This window comes from Gopherus evgoodei, chromosome 4, assembly GCF_007399415.2.
Source record: "Gopherus evgoodei ecotype Sinaloan lineage chromosome 4, rGopEvg1_v1.p, whole genome shotgun sequence".
Classification (NCBI taxonomy): domain Eukaryota; kingdom Metazoa; phylum Chordata; order Testudines; family Testudinidae; genus Gopherus; species Gopherus evgoodei.
The window spans coordinates 31,553,648-31,581,158 of NC_044325.1; the positions used below are offsets into that span (position 1 = coordinate 31,553,648).

General features: G+C 42.8%; 1 protein-coding gene across 7 annotated transcripts in view; it reads left to right on the forward strand.

The window, feature by feature from the left end:
* Window positions 1–27,511, forward strand: part of BTBD7 (BTB domain containing 7) — a 112,771-nt gene that overhangs the window by 75,376 nt on the left and 9,884 nt on the right. For 6 of the 7 annotated variants that reach the window (XM_030558863.1, XM_030558864.1, XM_030558859.1 and 3 more), the window contains 6 exons: window positions 10,092–10,300; window positions 17,062–17,137; window positions 22,481–22,641; window positions 23,014–23,157; window positions 24,414–24,603; window positions 27,016–27,194. In XM_030558863.1, coding sequence (XP_030414723.1) covers window positions 10,092–10,300; window positions 17,062–17,137; window positions 22,481–22,641; window positions 23,014–23,157; window positions 24,414–24,603; window positions 27,016–27,194 — 959 coding nt within the window. Of the gene's footprint in view, window positions 1–10,091; window positions 10,301–17,061; window positions 17,138–22,480; window positions 22,642–23,013; window positions 23,158–24,413; window positions 24,604–25,421; window positions 26,979–27,015; window positions 27,195–27,511 lie in introns of those variants that run through there. The other variant, XM_030558866.1, reaches the window with a different exon arrangement.

The window sequence follows — 27,511 nt, forward strand, 5'->3', positions numbered from 1 at the left end:
GACAGGATGGAAGTTGTGATCTGTTGCTTCCTGCATGAGCACTGCTCCTATACCACGCTCAGATGCATCTGTGGTTACTAGGAAGGGCTTGTCAAAGTCCGGGGCCCTGAGCACAGGGTCAGACATGAGCATCGCCTTAAGCTGGGTAAAGGCCTTTTGACACTCATCAGTCCACTTAACGGCATTTGGCTGGGTCTTTTTGGTCAGGTCGGTCAATGGGGCAGTGATTTGGCTGTAGTGTGGTACAAATCGCCTGTAGTATCCGGCCAAGCCTAAGAAGGATTGGACCTGTTTCTTTGACCTTGGGACAGGCCACTTTTGGATAGCATCCACTTTGGCCTGTAGGGGGTTTATGGTTCCTCGACCCACCTGGTGCGCCAGGTAAGTCACTCTGTTTTGGCCTATTTGACACTTTTTGGCCTTAACAGTTAGTCCTGCCTGCCTGATGCGCTCAAAGACCTTTTCCAGGTGTAGTAGGTGTTCGGGCCAGGAGTCTGAAAAAATGGCCACATCATCGAGGTAGGCAACTGCAAATTCTCCCAGTCCAGCTAGTAGACCATCTACCAGCCTCTGGAAGGTGGCGGGTGCATTTCGAAGGCCGAAAGGAAGGACATTGAATTCATACACCCCCGCATGGGTGACGAATGCTGACCTCTCCTTGGCAGGTTCCTCTAGCGGTACTTGCCAGTACCCCTTGGTTAAGTCTATTGTAGAGATGAACTGGGCACGTCCCAACTTCTCCAATAGCTCATCAGTGCGTGGCATTGGATAGTTGTCCGGACGAGTTACCGCATTTAGCTTACGGTAGTCCACGCAAAAGCGTATTTCCCCATCTGGTTTGGGTACCAGAACCACTGGAGATGCCCATGCACTGGTAGATGGGCGGATTATATCCATCTGTAGCATGTTCTGGATCTCCCGTTCTATAGCAGCTTGGGCATGAGGAGACACCCGGTAGGGTGGGGTTCTGATTGGGTGAGCATTACCTGTGTCAATGGAGTGGTATGCCCGTTCAGTCCGTCCTGGGGTGGCTGAGAACAATGGGGCGAAGCTAGTGCACAGCTCCTTGATTTGTTGCCGCTGCAGACGTTCCAGGGTGGTTGAGAGGTTCACCTCTTCCAAGCCACTGTCTTTCTTCCCGTCGTAGTAGACACCGTCAGGCCACTCAGCATCATCTCCCTGGACTGTAAACTGACAAACCTGTAAGTCTCTGGAATAGAAAGGCTTGAGAGAATTAACATGGCACACTTTAGGCTTTAGTGAGGAATTGGGAAATGCTATGAGGTAGTTTACAGTTCCCAGGCGCTCTTGGACCGTGAATGGCCCTTCCCATGATGCTTCCATCTTATGGGCCTGTTGCGCCTTCAAGACCATAACCTGGTCTCCTACCCTGAAAGAACGTTCTCTGGCATGTCTGTCATACCAGGCCTTTTGCTCTTTCTGAGCATCCTTTAGGTTCTCTCTAGCAATGGCTAAAGAGTGTTGGAGGGTGCTTTGTAGGTTGCTTACAAAGTCCGGAATGTTAGTTCCTGGAGAAGGCGTAAACCCCTCCCATTGCTGCTTCACCAACTGTAATGGCCCCTTAACCTCATGACCATACACAAGTTCAAATGGTGAAAACCCTAAACTGGGATGTGGTACAGCCCTGTAGGCAAAGAGCAACTGCTGCAACACTAGGTCCCAATTATTGGAGAATTCGTTGATGAATTTTCGTATCATGGCCCCCAAAGTTCCATTGAACCTTTCCACCAGGCCATTGGTTTGATGGTGGTACGGGGTGGCAACCAAGTGATTCACCCCATGAGTTTCCCACAGTTTTTCCATGGTTCCTGCCAGGAAATTAGACCCTGAATCTGTAAGGATGTCAGAGGGCCAACCTACCCTGGCAAAGATGTCTGTTAAGGCCAGGCACACAGTGTTAGCCCTGGTGTTGCCTAGAGCTACTGCTTCTGGCCATCGGGTAGCAAAGTCCACTAAAGTCAGTACGTACTGCTTTCCTCTGGGTGTCTTTTTTGGGAAAGGGCCCAGAATATCCACAGCTACTCGCTGAAATGGGACCTCAATTATGGGGAGTGGCTGGAGAGGGGCCTTGACCTGGTCTTGAGGCTTACCCACTCTTTGGCATACCTCACAAGACCGGACATACTTGGCAACATCCTTGCCCATCCCCTCCCAGTGGAAGGACTTCCCCAACCGGTCCTTGGTTCGGTTCACCCCAGCATGGCCACTGGGATGATCATGGGCTAAGCTTAAGAGCTTCCCCCGGTACTTAGTTGGAACCACCAACTGTTTTTGCGGCTGCCATTCTTCCCGGTGTCCACCAGAAAGAATTTCCTTGTATAAAAGTCCTTGGTCTATAACAAACCGGGATCGATTAGAAGAGCTGAGAGGCGGTGGGGTGCTCCGTGCCGCCACCCACGCTTTCTGAAGGCTGTCATCTGCTTCCTGCTCAGCCTGGAACTGTTCCCTTGAGGCTGGGGTCACCAGTTCTTCCTCAGACTGTGGGCTTGGGCTTGGTCCCTCTGGAAGCGATGTAGGTGATGGAGTTGTTTCCGTTGCTGGTGAACCGCTCTCCGCTGGTGCACCTGAGGTTATTTCAGGCTCTGGCTGAGCCTTTTGGGTATGGCTGTCTGTTGCTTCTGCCAGTTTTGGCTCGCTGTCGTCCTCTGGCTTTGAGTTTGAAGATGTGGTTGCACTTGCTGGTGCTGGTTGCTGTTCCAGTTCCGGGCCTGGGACTGGAGATGCTGTGGCTGTTTCAGTGGTAGGCATGGAATCCGGGTCCACTACCTCTGTCTGGGTCTCAGGTAACACAGACGGGGCCTCTGTGGACGGCTCAGGAACAGGAATGGGTCTGGAAGCTTGCCTGGTTTGGCTACGTGTAACCATTCCCACTCTCTTGGCCCGCCTCACCTGGTTGGCCAAGTCTTCCCCCAGTAGCATGGGGATAGGATAATTGTCATAAACTGCAAAAGTCCACATTCCTGACCAGCCTTTGTACTGGACAGGCAGTTCAGCTGTAGGCAAGTCTACAGCTTGTGACATAAAGGGGTAAATTGTCACTTGGGCCTTTGGGTTGATGAATTTGGGGTCAACGAAGGATTGGTGGATAGCTGACACTTGTGCCCCCGTGTCTCTCCACGCAGTAACCTTCTTTCCGCCCACTCTCAAATTTTCCCTTCGCTCCAGGGTATTTGAGAGGCATCCGGGCCTGGGGATCTTTGGGGTGATGGTGGTGTAATGAATTGCACTCGCATGGTGTTCTTTGGACAGTTGGCCTTGATATGTCCCAGTTCATTACACTTAAAGCATCTTCCATCTGATGGGTCACTGGGCCGAGGTGAGTTACTGGAGACTGGTGAGGTGGAAGGGTAGGGTGTCTGTGGCTTTACTTGGGTGGTATGTGGGGTCTTTGGCTGTCCTCGGTTGTAGGGTTTATGGTCTGTGTGCCCCCTGGGGTAATCGTTCCCCTTGACAGTAGCTGTCTTGCTTTCTGCCAGTTCCATCCATTTGGCTCCAATCTCCCCCGCCTCAGCGATATCTTTGGGTTTTCCATCTTGTATGTACCGTGTGATGTCTTCAGGAACACCATCCAAGAACTGCTCCATTTGTATGAGGAGGTTCAGTTCTTCCAAGGTTTGAATGTTGTTTCCTGTTATCGAGGCCTCATAGTTTTTTGCAATGTAGTAGGCGTGTTTGGGAAATGACACCTCTGGTTTCCACTTTTGGGTTCTGAAGCACCGACGGGCATGATCTGGGGTTATCCCCATCCTGTATCTGGCCTTGGTTTGAAAAAGTTTATAGTCATTCATTTGCTGCTTAGGCATTTCAGCTGCCACCTCTGCTAAAGGTCCACTGAGTTGTGGCCTTAATTCTACCATGTACTGGTCTTCGGGGATGCTGTACCCAAGACAGGCTCTTTCAAAATTTTCCAAGAAGGCCTCGGTGTCATCACCTGCCTTGTAGGTGGGAAATTTCCTGTGCTGTGGAGCAATAATTGGCGCCGGGTTGTTAGGGTTGGCTGGCACATGCAGCCCAGCTTTTGCCAACTCCAGTTCATGTTTTCTCTGTTTTTCCTTCTCTTCATTTTCTTTTTGTTGTTTTTCCATTTCTTTTTGTTGTTTTTCCATGTCTCGGCGGTGGGCCGCCTCTTCTTCTTCTTGCTTCCTTCGGTGGGCCAACTCTTCTTCTGCTTGCTTCCTTCGGTGGGCCACCTCTTCTTCTTCTAGTTTTCTTTTGTGTGCTGCCTCTAAGGCTGCCTGTTCTCTTTGGTAGGCTGCCAGTTTGATGCTTTCTTCCTTTTCTTTTAGCTCCAGTTGTCGCCGGTGTTCAGCTTCTTTGAATTGGTCTTCGGCCTCAATTTTTGCCTTGGTAGACATGGTTCCTGTTTTCTTGTGTTGGGGTGCCCTCCGGTGGTTATCTTCCGAACTGCAGGTTCTCTGTTGCCTCCTGAAGTCTGCCTAGCAACAGTGCCTTTAGCTAATCTTCAATGTTAAGTAAACCTGAAAAACCACTTTATTTGCATTTATATAGTGCTGGTATGACTCTCAATGGGAGTGCTATTGTGTGACAAAAGACTGTTAATAGTCTAGTAATGGCTTCTTGCTTAACATGCAAGCCACAAACTGCCAGAGAGAGCAGAAAAAAAAATTCTCTCTGGTTCCCTTTTAAAACCAACTGTTTCTCTCTGCTAAAAAGCCCTTAGCAGAGAAAAGAAAAATATAATACTCCTACTGGCTTCTGGATTCTGTCTATCCCACCCGCTGCTACACCATATCATAACCTTATTCCCAGATCTGGACCTTAGCGTCCAAAATATGGGGGTTAGCATGAAAACCTCCAAGCTTAGCTACCAGCTTGGACCTGGTACTTGCTGCTACCACCCAAAAAATTAGAGTGATTTGGGGCACTCTGGTCCCCCTGAAAAACCTTCCCTGGGGACCCCAAGACCCAAATCCCTTGAGTCTCACAACAAAGGGAAATAATCCTTTTTCCCTTCCCCCCTCCAGGTGCTCCTGGAGAGATACACAGACACAAGCTCTGTGAAACTACCCTCTCCGTTCCCAATCCTGGAAACAAAAAGGACTTTCCTATTCCCCCAGAGGGAATGCAAAATCAGGCTAGCCACTTCAACACACACCGATCTCCCCTGATTTCTTCCTCCCACCAATTCCCTGGTGAGTACAGACTCAATTTCCCTGAAGTAAAGAAAAACTCCAACAGGTCTTAAAAGAAAGCTTTATAAAAAAAAAAGAAAGAGAAAAATACAAATGGTCTCTCTGTATTAAGATGATACAATACAGGGTCAATTGCTTAAAAGAATATTGAATAAACAGCCTTATTCAAAAAGAATACAAATTAAAGCACTCCAGCACTTATATTCATGCAAATACCAAAGAAAAGAAACCATATAACTTACTATCTGATCTCTTTGTCCTTACACTTAGAAACAAAAGATTAGAAAGCAGAACTACTTCTCCAAAGCTCAGAGAAAGCAGGCAGCCAGAAAAACAAAGACCTCAGACACACAATTCCCTCCACCCAAAGTTGAAAAAATCCGGTTTCCTGATTGGTCCTCTGGTCAGGTGCTTTAGGTGAAAGAGACATTAACCCTTAGCTATCTGTTTATGACAGACACCAAATGAAATGAATAGACAGCAGGTTTAAAACAAAAGGCAGTATTTCTTTACAACACAGTCAGCCAGTGGAACTCTTTGCCAGAGGATGTTGTGAAGGCCAAGACTATAACAAGATTCAAAAAAGAACTAGATAAATTTGTGGAGGATAGGTCCATCAATGGCTATTAACCAGGATGGGCAGGGATGGTGTCCCTAGCCTCTGTTTGCCAGAAGTTGGGAATGAGTGACAAGGAATGGATCACTTGATGATTACCTGTTCATTCCCTCTGGGGCACCTGGCATTGGCCACTGTTAGAAGACAGGATACTGGGCTAGATGGACCTTTGGTCTGACCCAGTCTGACCTTTATGTATATTTATTAAAAATCCTTGCTATCTATTTGGGAGTGACACCATATGACTAGTGAATAGTTGCTGTCATACCTATATTTGGGAAAAGAGTGATCCAGGCAATTAGATCTGTTAGTCTGACCTCAATAGTGTGGAAGGCTTTAGAACAAATTATGTGAAAAAATAATTAAATTAATGAAGCACATGCAAAAGGAGTGTAATGCCAGAGTGGGTTTACCCAAGGTTGATCATACCAGACTAACCTGATTTCCTTCTTTAAGGCGGCAAAGAATCCTGTGGCACCTTATAGACTAACAGACGTTTAGATCCAGACTAACACGGCTACCCCTCTGATTCTTTAAGGCGATAACTGTTTTTTCCAGATAAGGGAAATTCAGTTGATCGAATATACTTGAACTTCAGTAAAACATTTTACATGGAACTGTATGGGAAATTTAGTTAAATTTTAGGTGATGGGGATTACCACAAGATATAAGAGGTGTATAAAGACCTAGCTAAAGGGAGATGGCAACAGGTTATGCTGATAAGTGAATGGTCAGATGGTGGTTGCCAGTGGAATTCCTTAAGGACTGGTCTTGGGACCAGTCGTGTTTAATTTTTTATAAATTAGCATGTCACAAAAAGTTGGAATGTGCTAATGAAATTTGCTGAGGATACAAAGTTGGGAGGCATCATTAAGGTCATCCAAGTTTTCCTGAATAATGTTCCACTCACCCTTTGTATTGAGTAACAAAAATGGGATGAAATTCAGTATTCAGAGTGAAAAGTCATGCACTTAGGGTCTGATGTTAAGACTTTCTAATATAAACTGGGAGTTCATCATTTGAAAGCAACTGAGGAGGAGAGAGTCCTGGGTGTGTTGGTCGATCACAGGATGACTATGAATCATCAGGGTGATGTGGCTGGGAAAAAAGGCAAATGTAATATGTCAGATAATGCATTTCCAGTAGAGAGAGAGAAGTATTAATGCCATTGTATAAGGCACTGGTAAGACTTCATTTGGAATATTATGAACATGGGTGACCAGAATTGTACAAGAAAGATTAATTGAAACTGGAAGAGGTACAAAGAACAGCTGCCAGGGAAATGGAGAAGAAACTGGAAGAGATTTGCTTGTTTAGCCTGGCAGAACAAAGGCTTGAGAAGGAGATATAATTGCTCTTTATAAATACATTGAGGGGGAGCATGGCAGGAAGGTAAACACTGGAGTGGTGAATAGCTGTTTAAGCTAAAGAATATTGCTGGCATGAGAACAAATGGATGTAAACTAGCTATGAGCAAATTCAGGCTGGAAATTAGAAGAAAGTTTCTAACCATCAGAGGAATGAGGTTCTGGAACAGCCTCCCAATAGAAGTTGTGCGGACAAAGCTTTGAGAGAGCCGGATAAATTTATGAGTGCAATGATAAGGCTGCTTATAATGATGGGGTGCAGGGCTCAGCAGCCCCAGGGGTCCCTTGTGGTTTATATCTTATGTTCCTAAAATCAAATGCTTCAGCTGATAACCTATAGGGGTCAGGAAGGGATTTCCCTCCCTTCTCCCCCACCCCCCCCATGTATTTTTTTTTAATCTCCTTCCCCTGAAGAATCAGGGATGGCCCCAGTTGGGGATAAGCACCAGCCCACCCCAATCAGTGTCCCAAGGTGGTACCAACCATTCTCTCTCTGAGGTTGATTTGGTTCTTGCCTGTATGCTCAATGTCTGACTGATTGCCATATGTAGGGTCAGAAAGTAACTTTCCCCAGGTCAGACTGGCAGTGATAATGGGATTTTTTCACCTTCCTCTGTAATGTAGGGTGCAGGTCACTTGTTGGGATCATCCAGCTATATTTCATTTAATCAATTTCCTGCCATTGCAGGGGCCTTGAGCACTAGTGCATCTTGGTGCCTTCTGTTCTCTGCCTGTGGCACATGATGATCTCATCTAATTTTGACAGGTGGGTTTAATGTGCATGTGTAGATGACCTGAGAGATACAGGTCAGACTGGAGGATCTGGTGATTCCTTCTGGGCATAAACTCTGACTCATGGATCAGGACCCCATTGTGATAGATGCTGTACAAATAGAACAAAAAATGCTCCCTACCTGATAGAGCTTACGTTCAAAATATAAGACAAGACAACAGTTGGTATAGACGGAAAACAACTAGGAGACAGAGACATTATTAGTCAGCATTGGTCATAGGACACTAGTGGCCTTAGCACTCTGAAGTTTTTTGTAGGCATCACGGAGAAGGAGAGTTTTAAGAGATTTGAGGAAGGATGATGATAATACTTTGTTGCTTATGGGGAGCTCAGCCCAAGTGCAAGGTGTCACAGAGGAAGAATTAAGGTGCTTGTCTGAAAATGTAACAAGTTAAGTGTTTAAACTTTAAAATGTATAGAAATCTGTTCAGCATAGATACCACTACATTTTTTTATTGACATTTTTGGGAGGTGAGGAGAGTGGGGGAGAATAATAAAAACTAAGGTTGAAATTTTCAAAGATGCTGAATTCCTCTAGTTTTCTAACTTCCATGGGCTTTCAAATCTCAACAAGACACACAACCACCACAACCCTCTAAAACACAAACTGTGTTAGTCCAGTGGTTATTACTTCAGGGAAGGCCTGAGAAGAACAGATGGACCTTCAACTATGCCTCAAAAATCAGTGGACTTGGGCTTTGTAGCACCAGTGTGGTGAAATTAATTGAAAAGTAAGAGGCAATCCACTGAGCACACTGCTGTCAGCATTCAATATTCAGTCATTTTTCAAATACTGCTTCTCCCTCTCCGGAGCCAACATGGGCAGCCTCAAAAAATGGTTACACTGTGGTTGACAGGGCTCTGGGTGAAGTTCTTGGGAGCTGGAGGTCCTTGATTGTAGCTGACTCCCTCCTGCCACAGAACAGGAGGTAAGTTTGCTTTGCTATCTTTGGGTCACAGTGTGAGGTCCATGTGCCTGCATGTTTCTTCCCACATAACATCAGCTACATAATCTGAGAACTTTCCCCAGGATACTCAAAGTGTATAATCAATGAAGTGACAGTGAAGGGGGTCACCAGTATAAAAGTTTGAGAACCACTGATTTAAGCGAATGCAGGAAATCATCAGTTGCTATCATGGACAGGATTAAGAGGCAGAACATTTCTACCCACAGGATCTCTAAGTGGGTTTGGAGTGCATCACTCTCTACAGTCAAGTATAGGATGTGCCTACGCTCCACGGGCTATGAGCCCATTTTATGAGCGCGCAAGCATCAACTACAACTGTGCGCCATGAAGTGCCACTCACTTACATATGAAAGGCAGTCACATGGAGTTTGTTGCACACCTTTTCCTCACCGTATGCACTGGTGTAAGACTCTGCGGTGGATGCCTCATTCGGTGTGGCTGCCTCATTCGGTGTGGCTGCCCTTTGTTCCACAGTTCCATCATCTTCCTCGCACTCTCGTCCTGACTAGGTACTGCTTGTCAGTCACAGTCAGTGGAATACAATAGGAACTGTCACTCAAGAAGAGATTACTTACCTGTAACTGGAGATTCTTCAAGATGTGTGGTCTCTGTGTATTCTAAACCTGCCTTTCTCATTCTCTGCTATGGATCTGGTGGATTTGTAGTGGAGAAGGAACTGAGGGCACAGTTGGTCCGCCCCACCCTTTATCATCTCAGTTGATATCATGAGGCGAAACAAGGGTACGTGCGCAGACCGACGGACATTACTATTTTTAAAAAGATTTGGCTTTGGGCACATGGTGCAAACGCATAAGCCTTGGTGTAATACAGATAGGGACAACACAAATCAAAGAACCTTCAGTTACAAGTAACTTCCTCTTTCTATTAGAGCACACAAGCTGACGAACAAAATTCTAGTTGTTTGGCTTTAAGAAGATTAAATTTGAACAATTACATACATCAGAATGCTGAAACACAATTGTAAATGTTTTTAAATGTACTCAGAATTCAATAGTTTGACCCTTTCTAATCTTTATCTACAGGGCTCTTCTAGTTTTATTTAGATTTTTGCAGTGATGGGAGCTGTATAAGACCTTAGGTACAGATTTAGGTGTTCTCCTGAAGTATTAAACTGCCTCTCGTAGTGTTGCTGCTCTGTTTTTGTTTTTGTAGGTTGTGAGGATATTATTGCTGAGAGCATCTCACTAGACACTTTAATTGCCATTCTCAAGTGGAGTTCTCAGCCATACGGCTCCAAGTGGGTACACCGCCAAGCATTGCATTTCCTCTGTGAGGAGTTTACCCAGGTCATGACTTCAGATGTCTTTTATGAACTGAGCAAGGACCACCTGCTGACTGCTATCCAGTCTGACTATTTACAGGTAAATGTTTAATTTCTTGTCATTCAAAAAGTAGCTAATTATGTTTTGAAGCTGTAGTGTACATTTAGCAGAAGCATTCAGAGTGAATAAAATCTTAAATCTTCCTAAATGAGAACAATAGCTATTAATATGCTTGTGGATTTGTGTGCGCAGAATAAAGCTTTTTATCTTTCACTCACATATACACAAACCACAGTAGAGGAACTGATTAAGGAAAGTACTTCGTTTTCTTGACTTAAAATGCCACCTAAAATGGCTGTAGAAACTATTGCTTGAAAGCCTAAGAGTAGTCTAGAAACTGCTGCAAGTTATTTTAAGTGAAACAGTTCCAGATTAAACTTTTGCCTTGCCTGTTTAGGTTTTTGTGGAAATTGCAGTGTCTCATTTTTGCTGCTTTGATGTATAATGTATGTGAAAGTTACTCTGGTTTGTGTTTAAACATACTGCTTATTTTTTACCTTAGAAATATTAATAATGATTACACCAGTTTTCCATGAGGATGCGTACTGTTTGCTCTTAAACCTTTCTTGAAGGGGCAGAAGTGTTTGAAACTTTAATATATGGCCTTTCTCCAAAATGCTCATTAGTAATTTGAATTAAATGTTAACAAAAACTAACAACCTTGATTTGAAGAGTCTTAATAAAAGTCTCTCCTTTCACTCTTCAACTCCTGTGATATGGCCATTTAACTAGTTTTCCATTTATCAGGTTCTGTGTAGCCTGGAAGGCTCTAATGAACCATGAACTTCTTTCAGCAACTTGAAAAAATTATCATGGGTGGCATAAGCTCACCTCTCTTTCCTTTCCAAATCACCTTTTTTAAACAGCTAAGATTAGTCACTCAGACAAATCTTTTTTTTTGTACTTTCCCACCTGTCTGTGTTTTCTTTTTCTTCTCAAAGTAGTTATGTCTGCAGTCTGGCTAAATGTATGAGCTAAATCTAGAATCCAAATGACGTAAGTGCCATTCTGTGGCAATGATGTTCAGCCAGTAATACACTTAGCCTCCGCGTCCTTCCTTCCCTTCTCATTTACAGATTCTGCTGATTCAAGCCAAAGCCCCTCACAATTTCATAGTGGTATGCTGTAGATACCTGGAATAACTTCAGTAGCTTCTATGACTTGATAAAAGTTCTTCCTTAATCATGATTTATTGACCTTTTCTCGTGGCCCTAGACTGCTAGTTCTTGTAATTTGGCCTTTTGGCATTCTAGAAATTGATAATAGGCAAAGAGTAATGGCTATCCTACACTACACATGAGTAACAGAGCTGGTTACATGTCTTTTGACTGAATGTTTTTAATCAGAAAATGCCAATATGTTAAAACTAAGACTTTTTTTGGAGAAACATATTGATTTCAATTAATTAGATTTGTCATGTGTAGGATGGAATTTCTGGTCAAAACTAGAAAGAGAGAGAGAGAGACACTTACTGTATAGTTGACTGGTTAGGGCATTTTCCTGGGATGTTTTAAAACCAGGTTCAGATCTCTGTCTGAATTAGGCAGAGCAGGGACTTGAACCTGAGTCTCCCACATCAGAGATGAGTGCTCTGTGCATGTGTGCGTCCGAGTAAGTTAAAATGTATTCTGATGTGAAATACAATTTTTTTTCATGTTTTTGGACCAGCCCTAGTTAGTAAGCTTCTGAGACTTGGGAGATATGTTGAAGCAGTTATGCTAATAGTCTGCCTCTCTAACACCTTTGTCTTACTAGAAAGGTTGTACCTGCAGGGCAAAATTTAAGAACTTGAGAGTGAAAACATCCAGGCCATGTCCTAGAAGCTTCAGTTCTACAGCACAAGTCTGTCATGTCAGATAGTCTTTACATTGGGTGTTACCAGTCCCCAGGGCAACTGGGGGCAGACCAGATCTTTTTCTCTGAGCCTGGGCTTAGAACCGCACTTCAGGAAGAGCTCTCCAGAATTCTACGCCTCTAAGCGGCAGACACAGCAGTTTCCAGATCTCCCTCCTTAGCAGAGCTTTCAAATGACGTTTAACTAATGTCTTAGTTTCTTCAGTGACTTCAAGGTATTCCTCAAAACTACAAAAAAAAAAAGGGGGGGGGTGCAAAACAATGTGTTTTGGCTTTCTGAGGAGGGTTTGAAAGACAGCAGCTTTTCTCCCTTCCCCAACCTCAGAAATGACAGATGGAGTCAACAGGCCAAAGGAACCCAGCTCCCAGCTGGAGTATGGGCAAGATCTACACCAACGGACTTGAACAGGCCACAGTAAAACCAGCTCCCAGTAGGCATGGGACAAGGTCTCTGAGCGGTGCTTCAGGATTGGCCCTTACCTGGGAGTGGACCACTTCAGAAAAGGAATCTTGAGATAATCAGAGAACTGTATGCAGTAGAATTCACTCATTGCTCCAGAGACAAATTTATTCTTTCCCCAAAGTAAATTAAAATAAACCAACATAATTAAAATCTTTGTTACCATCAAACAGTGCAGGTTGCAATAGTCCATCTGCTGCTTATTGGAACGGTTAGCACCAGTTCCATGGAGAGACAAATATTTTGGTAAGGTCACACAATAATTCTTTGTGGTACAAAATAAAACAATGGCATGCAGCCCATTTAAGGTCTCAGGTCTTAGTTCTACAAGGAGCTATACATTCCAAATGGAAATACTGAAATCTATCATTACAGAATTATCTTCCCAGAGTTTCAGAATATGAAAACAAACTCCTGGAATGTAGTGAATATGTGATTGGGGAGAGTCACTCAAAGAAGAGAAGCTGAGAGAGAGGAACTGTGGTCACTTGTTCTAAAATGGTGATAAATGCTCTACTAGTATCTTAGAGGAAATTCATAAATTATGTCTATGTATATATCACTTGAGGTTTAAATATTGACATTACAAGAAAGACATATGGGACAAGTTAACTGAAGCAAAGGATGTTGTAGTGTTTTTACAAGATTCCCCAACCATGGAGCTCAAGGCCAACACCTCTTGGAAAGACAAATCAGTGACTGCAGGCATATTTCACTGTAAGAAACCCATTCCTAATCATTGTCGCATAACAGATTCCTGAGTATCACCAATCTTAACAAACCTCTCACAATATTAAGATTCTTGTCACGATCTTGATCTGTGTAATACAAATCCTAATACAAACTGAAGCTGAAAGTTGGTTTTATGTCCCTTCCTCTTCTCACTAAAGCTCTCTTGCCTGGGGTTTTAGAGCTTGCCATGCTTCAGTGCAAACCTATTATATGTTCTGCCAAACATGGTGGTTCCATGTACTAACCAGGGCTCCATCCCCACTTCCTCCTGTAATAAGAGGTGATATTGTCCTTCTGGATGAATCCAAACATCCTAGGGAAGTAAAATTCATGTTAGATGTGAACAGAGCTTACAGGGGGTAAAACTCCTCTCACTACCATGCACACCCTGAAAACAGCAGCCATTTAATGGGCAAAGAGATCACATGCTTTATGATGAGATCTCCCACCTGCACTTTCTCAAACACTATATAGTTGATATCTTCAGTCCTCCTGATGCAACGTTTTGTAGAAAAGATGTTACAGAGCAGGATGCCCCAGTAACCCACAAGTTCATCTTCAATCCTGTGTGGGTAAATTGAATCCTCTGTCCCTTCTGCTTTCTGCATCCCACTGTGAAGACTGACAGAAAGGGAACTGAGAGGGGTAAAATTCTATTACTTGTGAATTTTCATTCTAGGACTGTCCTTTGGAAGGTTGGTATATGTCCAGGGTATTTTCTTGCTATTGCTCTCAAGTACTTTGAAAGGGAGGAATGTGTTCCTCCAGGAAATCCCTAAATTTCATGTCATAGCTATGCTTCAAATGGTTTGAGTTTAATAGTGCCTTTGAGCTTCTATATAATTAGGTTCCAAAGTTGAAAAATACTATAATTCTGGAGAGTTCCTTTTGTGGGGTGATCCTAAATTCAGGCTCTGAGCAGAGATCTGGTCTGTTCCTAGTTGCCATTCAGATGGAGAATGTCCACTGTGAAGACTGACATGGAGGGTTCTAGAATGAAAATAAGCAAATAAGATGCAATTTTCCCTTTTAAGCTTACAAATCTTGTTTTTGAAGATCACATTCATGTCTGTCACTGGGGTCATACTAAGAAAATTATATTTTTTAAAAGTAATATACAGAATTGCTGTGGGGTTACCACAATTGAAATGCAAAATAAATGTATCCCCACCCCACAAGGCAAGCCCACTGCAACCTCAACCACAAGGCAACTTCGCACCCCCCCCAACCTCCTTCAATAGCCTCTTACAGTATCAAGAGAGAGAACACACATAAGATTGATAACATAATTTTCTTTTTTAAACTGCGGAAGTGGGAACACTGCAGCATCTTTACCTGGACACTAGGGCTGTCAAACAATTTTTAAAAATGAATCTCAATTGTGAGTAGGGCTGTGGGTTAATCCCAATTAACTTATGCGATTAACACAAAAAAATTAACTGATTTAAAAAAAATTATCGCGATTAATCGTGCTGTTAAACAATAGAATACCAATTTAAATTTATTAAATATTTTGGATGTTTTTCTACATTTTTAAATATATTGATTTCTATTACAGCACAGAATACGAAGTGTACAGTACTCACTTTATAATATTTTTATTACAAATATTTGCACTGTAAAATGATAAAAAATAGTATCCTTCAATTCATCTCATACAAGTACTCTATCATGAAAGTGTAACTTGCAAATGTAGAATTTTTTTTTGTTACATTGTTTTGTTTTTGAGTGCAGTTATGTACAACTTTAGAGCCTACAAGTCCACTCAGTCCTACTTCTGGTTTAGCCAATCGCTAAGACAACCAGTTTGGTTACATTTATGGCAGATAGTTCTGCCTGCTTCTTATTTATAGGGCCACTTGAAAGTGAGGACAAGCATTTGCATGGCATTTTGTAGCCAGCGTTGCAAGGTATTTACGTGCCAGATATGCTAAACACTTGTATGCCCCTTCATGCTTCAGCCACCATTCTGAAGAACATGCTTCCATGCTGATGATGATCGTTAAATAAATAGTGTGTTAATTAAATTTGTGACTGAACTCTTTGGGGGAGAATTGTATGTACCCTGCTCTGTTTTAACCGCATTCTGTTATATTTCATGTTATAGCAGTCTAGCATAGTATAGCCACACATGTTTGATGTTCGAACACTGTCACTGCAGATTTGACAAAACATAAAGGTACCAATGTTAACTTTTTTTAAAATAGCTACAGCACTCAACCTAAGGTTTAAGAATCTGAAGTACTGTCCAAAATCTGAGAGGGATGAGCTGTGGAGCATGCTTTCAGAAGTCCTAAAGGAGCAACACGCTGATGCAGAAACTACAGAACTCAAACCACCAAAAAAAAAGAAATCAACCTTCTGCTGGTTGCATCTGACTCAGATGATGAAAGCGAACGTGCATCGGTCCGCTCTGTTTTAAATTGTTATCGAGCAGAACCCATCATCAGCATAGATGCATATCCTCTGGAATGGTGGTTGAAGCCTGAAGGGACATATGAATCATCAGCGCATCTGAACGCCTGTTCTCACTTTCAGGTGACATTGTGGACAAGAATCAGGCATCATTATCTCCTGCAAATGTAGTCAATCGCTAAGACAAACAAATTTGGTTAAAGTAGGATTGAGTGGACTTGTAGGCTTTAAAGTTTTACACTGTGTTTTATTTTTGAGTGCAGTTTTGTAACAAAAACAAATCTACATTTGTAAGTTGCACTTTCATGATAAAGATTGCACTACAGTACTTGTATGAGGTGAATTGAAAAGTGATTTTGTTTATCTTTATTACAGTGCAAATATTTGTAATAAATATAAAGTGAGCAGTATACATTTTGTATTGTATTGTAATTGAAATCAATATTTTTGAAAATGTAGAAAAACATCCAAAAATATTTATAATGAATTTAAATTGATATTATATTATTGTTTAACAGTGCTATTAAAACTGTGATTAATCACAATTTTTGTAACTGAGTTTATTTGTTTTGAGTTAATCACTTGAGTTAACTGCGATTAACAGCCCTACTGGACACAGAAACTTTTAACATTAGATATCTTTCTCCTCTCCTTCCCCTAGTGTATTGTGCTAATGAAAATCTTTAGATCTTATGTTTAAAAAAAAAAAAAAAAAAAGGAGGGGGGGTGGGAGCAGATTAAATTGTTTTCCTGGCAACTGGTAAAAATACTGGCCAGGTGGTAACTCTAGATTGCTGAGAAGAAAAGGGAGGCGCATGTGGCATAGATGAGTTCCAGAACTTTTTATGTATAGAAATAATTTGTTAAAAATAGAGATTTTTGTAACTCTAGAAACAATAAATAGTTTTTTAAAAACTGTAAACTCCTGAAAGAGAGAAGGCAGTGGGAGAAGACACTTGTGAAATCATAATGGAAAAAACCAACAGAATTAGCAGGTTTGAGAAGGATTTATTTTTGTTGTTTTTAAATAAATGATCACTTTCTAGATTAAACAAATTATACCAGGTTCTTTGCAAACTGTTTTGGGAAACTTATATTGTGTAGCAGAACTTAAAGCTAGACTTTCCTACTCTCTTTTTCTTAGTTTGGATATCAGTTTTCCTACAAAGTATTTGAAGCAACGGTGGTACATTAGAATGCAGGCTAATGTTAATATGTTTTTGTTGTGAGGTAACTCAATTCAGTTTTTTGCCTGAGAAATATTTGTTTGTTCAGTGGTTCCCATACAACGCTTTGTTAATAAACTAAGTATGCATTGTGTTCCATTTCTTTATTATAGGCAAGTGAACAAGATATTCTTAAGTATCTTGTTAAATGGGGAGAACATCAGTTGATGAAAAGAATAGCAGACAGAGGTAAGAACCTTATTTTTAAAAAATAAACTTGCTAGAGAAATGGACGACACATTTCCAACTGATAGTTTTTAAATTCAAGAAAATATGTAATCTTGACTATACTGTGAGCAAAGGAAAGCTGAACAAAAGCACTACTCTGGGAATTTGTCTTCACTAAAACATCAGCAGTACCAATAAACATTGTGCTAGAAAATAGCCAAAAGCACAAGCACGCTTGATATTAGAAAGACAGGATAGGTGAGGTAATATCTTCTATTGTATCAACTTCTAATGGTGAAAGAGACAAGCTTTTGACCTACACAGAGCTCTTCTTCAGGTCTGGGAAAGGTACCCTGAGTGTTACAGCTACATACAAAGGGAGACCAGTTAAGACATATTTAAAATTTTATTAAAGCTAATGTTAAAAATATATATATAATACACAGGTTGAGAGAAGTGTCTGTACATCTGAGTATAGTGCTTAGATTAGCCACAAATACGTTTGTTTTTTAAGTTATATGTTGCATAGAGTACATAATCAGCAATAACCCAAATTTAGGTGAATAGATTTAATAATACAGTTTAGATATTAGAATCCGAATACTCTGGTACATCACTCATGAAAAGTTGTACAGAGATTTGTTTGTGGAAAGCAAAATATATCAATGAGTGGAGATTATCCCTCAGTAATTGAGAATTTAGGGTAGGTTGTCCATTTAGAAAATACAGTCCATGAGGAAAGTTTTTCAGTTACTTTCCTGACTGACCATTTAAGGTGAAATGGCCAGTTAACACCTCTACAGTCAGAAGTAGGCCCTACCAATTTCACTGCATGAAATCACCCCTCCCTGTGCAATCTGATCTCCTCTGCTGCTGGGAGCCCCAGGTTCCTAGCTGTTAGTCCAGCCAGGCTGGGGCAGGGACAGGATTTGTCCTTCCCCTGCATGGCTGCTCTTCATGGAGAGATTAGATCCACCTCCATAGGCAGCACAGAAATGATGGTGGTACACCCTCACTTATGTGCTGCAGCAGCATGGGAGCTGGGCTCGGGGCTTCTCCCCCCTACTGCTCCTGCCATGGCTCTGGGCTTCCTCCCCCAATAGCTGGGGCTGGGGGCTTCCACTCCTGCTGGTGTAGTGTGAGAAACTGAAACTGCTATCTGTAGGAATTTGCTACATCAGACAGCAGTTTAACAATTTCTTACATATGAGTAACTGCTACAGGTAGCGAATTCCTACAGGTAGCAGTTTCTTGCACTACGTTGGCTGGGCTTGGGACTTTCACGCACAGCAACGCATGTACGTGTGCACCCGGGCACACATCAGCCCAGGCTCAGGGCTTCTGCACCCCACCCCCCGCCAGCCTGGGCAACCTGGGCTTGGGGCTTCCTCACCTCCCCACCACCGGAGCGCTTTGGGGCTTCCACCCCCAGTGGGGACTCAGGGCAGTCCAAGCTCAAGGCTGCCCAGCTTGAGGCATCAGCCCCGCAGCTGCAGCCAAGGCTCAGGTCAGTCCAGGCTCGGGGTTGCTTCTTCCCCCCAGGGCACCTGCTGGGGCTTCAGGTGACCTAACTGGAGCTTCCACCCTAGAGCTTCTTCTGGAGTTGGGGCCAGGGCCGGCGCTACCATTTAGGCAGCCTAGGCAATCGCCTAGGGCGCCAGAATAAATGGTGGGCGCCGTTTTGCTGGAGGGGGCGGCAGGCGGCTCCGGTGGAGCTGCTGCAGTGATGGCTGTGGAGGGTCCGCTGGTCCGCAGCTCCGGTGGACCGTCCGCAGGCACGACTGCGGTAGCTGCACCAGAGCCGCGGGACCAGTGCGCGGGGCGGCGAAATTGCCGTCTGCCTAGGGCGCTCAAACCCATAGTGCCGGTCCTGGTTGGGGCACCCATTTTTTCCAGGGGCCCCAGATTGGGGGCCCCACCCTTAATCTGTCACTGCCCTGGACTAGGAGCCCCCAGCTGGGGCGCTCCTAGCAGCATGGGGGAGATCCTACCGACCTCCACCTCTCGAAACCTCCTCTAACTGCAGGAAGTGCGGAGTATGGCTGCTGCCTAGGCAGCACAGAAGTGAGGGTGGCAATCTTGGGGCTTCCCCTTCCCCCAACACCTTTGCAACCTCCCCCTTATCCCATTTTTGGTCGGAATCCCTACGGTTACAACACCATGAAATTTCAGATATAAACATGAATTTGTGGAATTGACCAATTTTAAAACCCCCTGGCTGTGAAATTGACCAGAATGGACCATGAATTTGGTAGGGGCCTAGTCATAGGACAAAGAGGGTTAGTGGCTTACAGATTGTTATAATGAGCTATAAATCTCAGTGTCTTTAAGTCCATGACTTTTGATGTCTAGCAGAATTTTGGATTTAAGTTCCAGGCTCATCTTCTGAAGGTGTTGTACAGATATGGAATGATGGTATTGTGAGAAGTGTTCGCCCAGAGGTGATATGGTGTTTTTTCTCTCTTATTTTTCTGAGTTCATTTGAGAGCATACCGATTGTGTCATTTCCCCTACAGAATTATTGGGACATTTAATGCACTGTATATGGTACACCACATGTTGTGAAAAGTATGTTGTGGTGGGTATGTTGAACATCATGCCAGTGGAGATATGTCTGCAGATTTTTTGCATCTGTCATGGCAGGGTGTGGTGCCATTTTCAGTTGATGTGTCCTGGTCTGTGGGGAACTTGCTTCTGATGGTGAGTTTAGTGTGGTTGGGGGGGTTGTTTGAAGTCCAGAAAAGAGGATTTGGGAAAGATTTTCTTTCAGGATATGGTCCTCATCAAATATGGGTTGTAATGTCTTGTTTGATACTCCATATGCGTTCCAGTTTGGGGTGGTAGATGACAACTAGAGGTGTGCAGTCAGCAGTTCTTTTCTGGTATTGAAGCAGATTCTCCTGGGGTATTTGGGTGGTCTGTTCCCAGTCTACTTCTCTGGTGGAGTATCCTTGTTTGGTAAAAGGCAGTTTTAAGTGTGTTAAGGTATATATCCTGGGCTTTCTCCTTGGAACATATGCTGTGGTGTTTGAGTGCCTGGCTATAGATAACAGATTTCTTCGTGTGTTTAGGGTGATTACTGGATCTATGAAGGTAAGCGTGGTGAACCATGGGCTTCTGGTATATAGTAGTCTGGAGCTGATCATGGTGCATTTGTTCAGAAGTTCTTCCTCAAGGTGGCCCATGAAGAGCCATCCTAGTACTCCTGGCTGTTCCAATGGTTTGGATAAAGTTTGTTATTGAATGTAAAATTGTTAAAGGTGAGGATGAAAAGAATGAGTTTGATAATGTCGTCTGTGGGGTGGATATGTTAGTGTTGTCCATAGCCTTCTACTGTTTGAGACAGGCAACAATTCTGTTCTGTGAGATATTGGTGTATTTAGGACAGAGGTGGGCTCTCGAGCTCCCAGTGGGGAACGGGGTCTGGGGCTTGCCGCACTCCAGCTGGAGAGTAGGGTCCAGGACTGCTCTGCTTGGCTCCCGGAAGCAGTGACATGTCCCCCCTCCGGCTCCTACATATAGAGCAGCCAGGGGGCTCCATTCCACATGCTGCCCCAAGCGTTGCTCCTGCAGCTCTTATTGGCTGGGAACCACAGCCAGTGGGAGCTTCAGGGGCGGTGCCTTCAGACAGGGCAGCACGCAGGAGAGCCACCTGGCCACATCTGCGCATAGGAGCCGGAGGGGGAGACATGCTGCTGCTTCCGGGAGCTGCTTGAGGTAAGAACTGCCTGGAGCTGCACCCCGACCCCCTCTCAGGCTCCAACCCCCGAACACCTCGATCCCAGCCCAGAGCACCCTCCATCCTCAGCCCAACCCCAGAGCCCGCATTCCCAGATGGAGCCCTCATTCCTCCCCAACCCTAATCGCAGCCAGATATGATGGATCTGCCTGGGTTCTCTTATTTGTGTGTCTTGGGAAGATGGGGGGGGATGATGTGTGTAATTTCTCAGAGTTGTTTGGGAAAGGATTTGATGATATCCCTAAATTGCTGGTTGAACAGTGGTGTGGGATCTTTGATTCCTTTATAATAGGTGGTGTCAGAGAGTTGTCAGTTGGCCTCCATGACATAATTATCATGGTTGAAGACTGCAATGGGGTCCCCTTTGTCTGCTGGTTTGATCACTATCTGGTGATTGGATTTCAAGGATTGTATAGCTGTCCTCTCAGTGGTGGAAAGATTATGGTGGATGTGATGATTGTTAAGGATTTCACTGATTATTTTACTGAAGTAATTAATGTAATAATCAAGTATGTAGTTTCATCTGTTGTGGTATGTCCAGTCAAATGATTTTTTTTCTTATGACTGTCAGTTTGGCGTATGATGGTAGTTGTGGGTGGCGCCGACTTTTGCTGTGAAAGAATTCTTTGAGGCAGAGTCAACAAAAGAATTCTAGTAGTTCTCTTGTAGTATGGTATCAAGTTCTGTGGTGGGTAGAAGTTCAGTCCTTTGGAGAGTACAGATAATTCAACACCAGTTAAAGGAGCATTGATAATTTGATGGTTGGGTGTAGTGTGCAAGTGGTGGGTCCTAGTTTATGGGTTCTCCTGAATGTGGTGTTCTGTGCATTGTTGAGTAGTTGGTTCCACTTTCTGTTTTTGTGGTGAGTAGCTGTCATCGGGTTTTTTTATAGCTGTTTGGGAGTTCTTGCATGATCTCTGTGTGGGTTTCCTGATACTTTTTTCTTCCAGTGTGTGGGAACATGTGATTGATCTCTTGTTTTAGGTGATCCCTTCTTGAGTATATGAGGTGAAAAGGATGGTTCGTTAGTTTTTTCTGAAGTCGTTCTGCGGAGCTGTTCAGCATATTTGCAGTTGTATATAGTAAAATATATATTGTAGCTCAAGCAGAAATAATGATGCAGAAATTACTAGATGGGTTATATGGCCAGTGCTGTATAGCTGACTAGGTTATGATGATCCCTTTTGCCATTAAAAATCTGTGAAAATAGTGTGGTCTTTCTTGGAAACCACTGGGGGAAGGGAAAGAATCCACAGAAGAGTCTTGAGGAATTACCAGCTTTTGGGGATGAAAAGAGTTTTTTGTTGCTATAGGAGCATGGTTTTGCAAAGGGCCTGAGAAATATCTATACAAACCATCTTTCCGTCAGCTTAAGCAGTAACAAGCCAGATAGAAAATAAACTTTGGGGACATGGCTTTTGGGCAGGTGACTCACATCCATAGGAACCAGACTGAATTGTGCTGGTGGCATGCTGGTTCCTTTTGTGGAAAAACAATGCGAGGCACTGTCTGTCACTGACTATGCAGATTTCCTTTTCCTTCCTGCAACAGAAAGGTAGAACTTCTGTTTTCCTATTAAATGTTTATTCAGGTGGAGACTATATATTTATTATTCCTTTCCACAGAGCCCAATTTACTGAGTGGTACTGCCCACAGTGTGAACAAACGTGGTGTAAAGAGGCGAGATCTTGACATTGAGGAGCTGAGAGAGATCCTAACTTCTCTTTTACCTGTTGTCCGCATTGAGCACATTTTACCTATGAACAGTGAAATACTGAGTGATGCTGTAAGTCTTTCTTCTCCTACACCCCACAATCCGCCTTTCAGACACACAGATCTAGCCTGTGGGATTTTATATTTCAAGCAGTGCAAAAGTCCTGGGTTATTTTACCTTTTTAAAATAGAGGCACCAAAATTTATGAACTTTTGTTCTTGATAATTATCATAAAATAGTATTTTTAATGCAAGTTTTGTGCAAAATTTAAAATTTGGAATGGCTGATGAATTTTGGATCTGAGTGAGTACTCCTTGATTTAAAAAAAAAAATTCACTTAAATTCCTCAGGGAGCTTGGCTGTACCTATTCAGCATGTTTGGTTACTAAAATATTAATAATATAAATTGTAATACGTTCAGTTTAAAAATTCTGTCTTTTACAGATGAAGAGAGGCCTCATTAGCACTCCTCCTTCAGACATGCTACCAACAGCAGAAGGTGGAAAGTCAAATGCCTGGCTACGGCAAAAAAATGCTGGGATATATGTTAGGCCACGACTGTTCTCACCATATGTAGAAGAGGCGAAGGTAACTATTGATAATATGTGGTCATTACTAAACTGACTTCAACAAGGAATTCTGCAGACAAAGTTTCAGTATATCTTGTATTGTTTGCATGTGCTGTTCTAAAATACTAACACTTTCAGTTTAACAAGGCTTATGGGGCTGATCATCAGACCCAAGTCTACAACTTGTTGGAAGACTTGACAACTGTTCTAGTCAGAATTTCCTGATTCACTGAAATCAAAATCTTTTGATGAGTCTTTGGTTTTAATGAAGTTCTGAGGGAAGACCTGCCTGGTGGTATGATGGAAAGCTGAGAACCTGGGGGTCCTGGCTTCTGCTAGACGGAGAATGGGAATTCCACCTTTCAGAGAATTTTAAAATGTTTGATTTTTCATTCCAAATGTGAACTAAGCCACATTTTAAAATCTCTAAATCCTCTGCAAACAGAATGGCTGTCCTTGTCCAGCTCTACTGAAGTGCCCCATTGTGCACCTCCAGCAGTAACCTCCCCGTAACTAACCTTAAGGTAGCAGCTGAGGTGCAGGTGGCATCCTAGGACAGGCTTAGGAAAGGGCCAGGGCATGTCTGTGATGGGGCAGGAATATGATGCAATCTGGCAATCCTGGCTCACAAAGTGGCCCCTTGTGGACCATTGCTACATGTTCAAGCAGCCATGACTTATGCCAGGAGCTGGTTTGGCCTCAGCAATGCCTAGGTTTGGGTGACAGAAGGGCAGTGTAAAGATAGCTATTCTCATCTCCCTCTCCCCACCCCGCTGGTGCTCTTGTGCACTTGAAGATCGAACTTCTGTAATCATAAGAAGAGTCCATAAGCATAAGAGATTTTGACAATGTGTTTTTTTGAGGGGAGATTCCTAATTTTTGTTCATGGGATCAAACTAAAGAAACTCCAACATTAAATCCCTTTTGCTACCATTAAAGTACTCTTTTTGCTAATATTAATCAGGGTGGGGAGGGAAGGAGAACGGACTTGACTCATGTTCTTCCATCTATAAAGTGAAGAGATATTTCCAGCATCATCTGAGTAGTGCTATGAGAATTTTGAGTGGAAAATACTCTAGAACCCAAGTAATGTTATAAATTAGGAGCCCCTGTGCTTCCTACATTATTCGTGGTACCTTTTTAAAAGGATTGACCGGCATATTTCGGGGGGCAGTAGTTGGTTGAGTTATGGTTACTCTATGTGAAAAATATGACTTTGGAAAAGTAATAGAATTTTTTGTAGCAGTTCTTATTATCTAACTACTGTTGTTTTAGTCGGTGCTAGATGAGATGATGGTGGAACAAACAGACCTCGTTCGTTTGCGGATGGTTAGAATGTCCAATGTGCCCGACACCCTCTACATGGTAAACAACGCAATGCCACAGTGCTGTCATATGATTAGCCACCAGCAAATCAGCAGTAATCAGTCCAGTCCTCCTTCAGTTGTCGCCAATGAAATCCCAGGTAAGAATGCTAGCTGATCTGCAGCAAACTATTTACTGTCCTCTGGGGTTCTGTTGATGGGGATTATAAAACTCTCTTCTTGTGTTCCAGCGTTTTCACATCTGGGGTTGGTAGATGGACTGCTATTTTAAGAGATTTCCTCCAAGGACTCTGAGTTTGGGAGGAGTGGGAATTTTTCTGAGTAGAATTCTAACTAGTTGTGAGGGAAAGGAGCCCCAGTAGAAAGGGTGCTAGTATTCTGCTAGTGTAAAAGCACTTTTATAACCATAGTATCTCACCAGTATGATACTAGATTCAAATACCTACTCTACAGAGCTATCTATAAATGATAGCATTCACGCGTGCCCCAACAGCAGAAGGCAGAAACGCTGCCATCCTATAGATAAGACTCCAAACAAAAATCAACCAAATGTCAAATTATATAACATTTTGCCTTGTGCCAAATTCAAACACTAGTGAGCTGCCAATGGGTTTCCCCAAAATAAGTTGGCCTTGACTGAAAATGTTCTGCTGCCACTCCTGAAAAATTCCACTCCAAGGACGTGGAATGAGAACATCTCAACCAATCTTAAATTCCATCGTAGCTGGGTTCTGGGCAATTCAAGGCTTAAAGATTGTCACCAATGCTTTAACTCACACCCCAAAACAAAGAGCAAGCCAGTGCAGTATTTTGTGCTGGTAATGGCCCACCTTATCTAATGCTCCACTGATGACAAGAACAAGAGATTGTTTAGCCAGTTCCACGAGCAGGGAAATCACTGAGCCAAATAGGTTTGCATTTCAGGCATATGTTACAACAAGCTGTGCTCTCATGCCAGGAGACATCCCTGGAGCACAGAGAGCAGAAAAGAGCTGGCCACCTGAAGAATCAAGCAGCATTCTCCTGTCTGTGCTACAGGAGCTAGGTATGATTCTCAGCTGATCATTCCCCCACAAGGACAGACTGAACGTTTTGGGCTGGTAGCATGACATGTCCCGAGGCTTTGTGAACCTCTGCTGAACTGTACCTGCAGTATTCAGGTTACGGTCAGCAAACTCTTGTCAGGGTTCTTCGGACCTGTTTGAATCAGAAATTATGCAAGAGCTGAACCTGGCCAGTGAACTCCTGAGTGAAACTATATTGTTCCTGTATCCTGCTTCTACAATGGATGCTATCCAGACAACACTAAAATGTGTGTGATTTTAGAAGATTGAGTGTGTTGACATATGAAAAATTGCTCCAGACTCAAGCCAGGTTATTGTTGTTAAACCTTTTGAATGGAAGGCTGAGTCATGCTGCCCTGAAATCTTCTTTTCATCTAGCATGACCTTGGCACATACTGTGTTTTACTGTCTTGAGTGTTTTGCCACGGTGAAACAGAGTATAGAGGCTTGTTTGAGGCTCTTGGAGATACTGCTTTCTGCTCATTTTTACTGTATTAGTTCATATGCCAGAAATAAAAAAGAAAACATTTTGGAAAAATTAGCAAGTCTGATACTGCACACACTGTGGTGATCTTTATGAAACTAGAAGCAATTGATGTTTGTTTGTAGTTACATGATGTCTTCATTTCACCTCTAAAATGCAAATACCCCAATGCCTTGCTGTCTAATCCATTTAATCTTTGTGGACTTTTCATCACAGATGGTAATATTTTGCCAGGGGATAGCTGGCGAGGTTCACGATTCCAACCCCACATTTACGGAAGCTTGGATTTAACTTTTCTCAAGATATGCAAATGTTACTAGGGACAGAAAATTCACAAAGAAATATCACCCATTACCAGGCAACAGCAAAATGTTACATGATAGTTGTGCAATAGGATAACCAAATACCCAAAATTACATATGATTTCCTTTTGGAAAGGTTTCTAATTTTTTCAGGGCAGCTGCATAAAAGTGTAATTTTCACAGGTTTATGTTGGCTTAAAACTCATGTAATTTCTTTAAAATGCATTTTCTGTAGTTATTACTGGTACTATGGTCTTATGATCCCAGAATTCCACCAAAAACATAAATTGTGGCAAGAACATCAGCATGTTGTTGGCCTATAGTTTTCCAGAGCGAATATGCAGTTGAGATTTAAAATATCCTGGCCTCCAAATCATAAAATTCCTGCATCCTGTAAGGGGTTTACAAAGAAGAGTATGTTTGTGGTTTGCTTTAGGAGAAACCAGTAAAATGGCGCGCATCTTTAGCACTAGTATGTTCTACACTTTATCCTATAAAGATGCTCTAAGGCATTAAGCACAAATATGTAAGTCATATTACTTTTGGCTTGGTGCCAGTCGTCTTCAGCAACATAGTCAGCCTAACATTAATTCTGAATGAAAAATTAAAGTTAATCGCGTCATTTAATTGCGTAGTCCCATTAACATCTTAAGAAATAAATTCTCTTGTAACTTTTCACTGTCTTTTTTCCCCCCCAACCAGTTCCCCATCTCCTTGTTGTTAAAGAGATGGTCAAACGGCTCCAGGAGCTCCGTCATACTGAGCAGGTTCAAAGAGCGTATGCTCTTAATTGTGGAGAAGGAGCCACTGTCAGTTATGAGATTCAGATTCGTGTATTGCGAGAGTTTGGACTTTCTGATGCTGCTGCTGAGCTTCTGCAGGTATGGAAAACTGTCCGGGTAAGTTTAATTCCTCCTCCAGGGCGATTTTTGGTGCAACTCTCTTGAAAACTGAATGTTTAACCAGGACTGCAACAAAAACTAACATTGTATAGGTGTATGCTTTTTTTTAAACTCTGTTTTTGTATTTCCACTCGGTGGCCAGGCAGTAGTAATGAACTGCTTGCTGGAGGTGTAGAAAATTGGATGTTAGAAAGAGGGTGGTATTTATACATGTAAAATGAGCCTGGAAGTGAAGAATTTTTACCAGTGAGAAAACACATATTTTTATTATAGCAAATGAATAAATTAAGCTTATT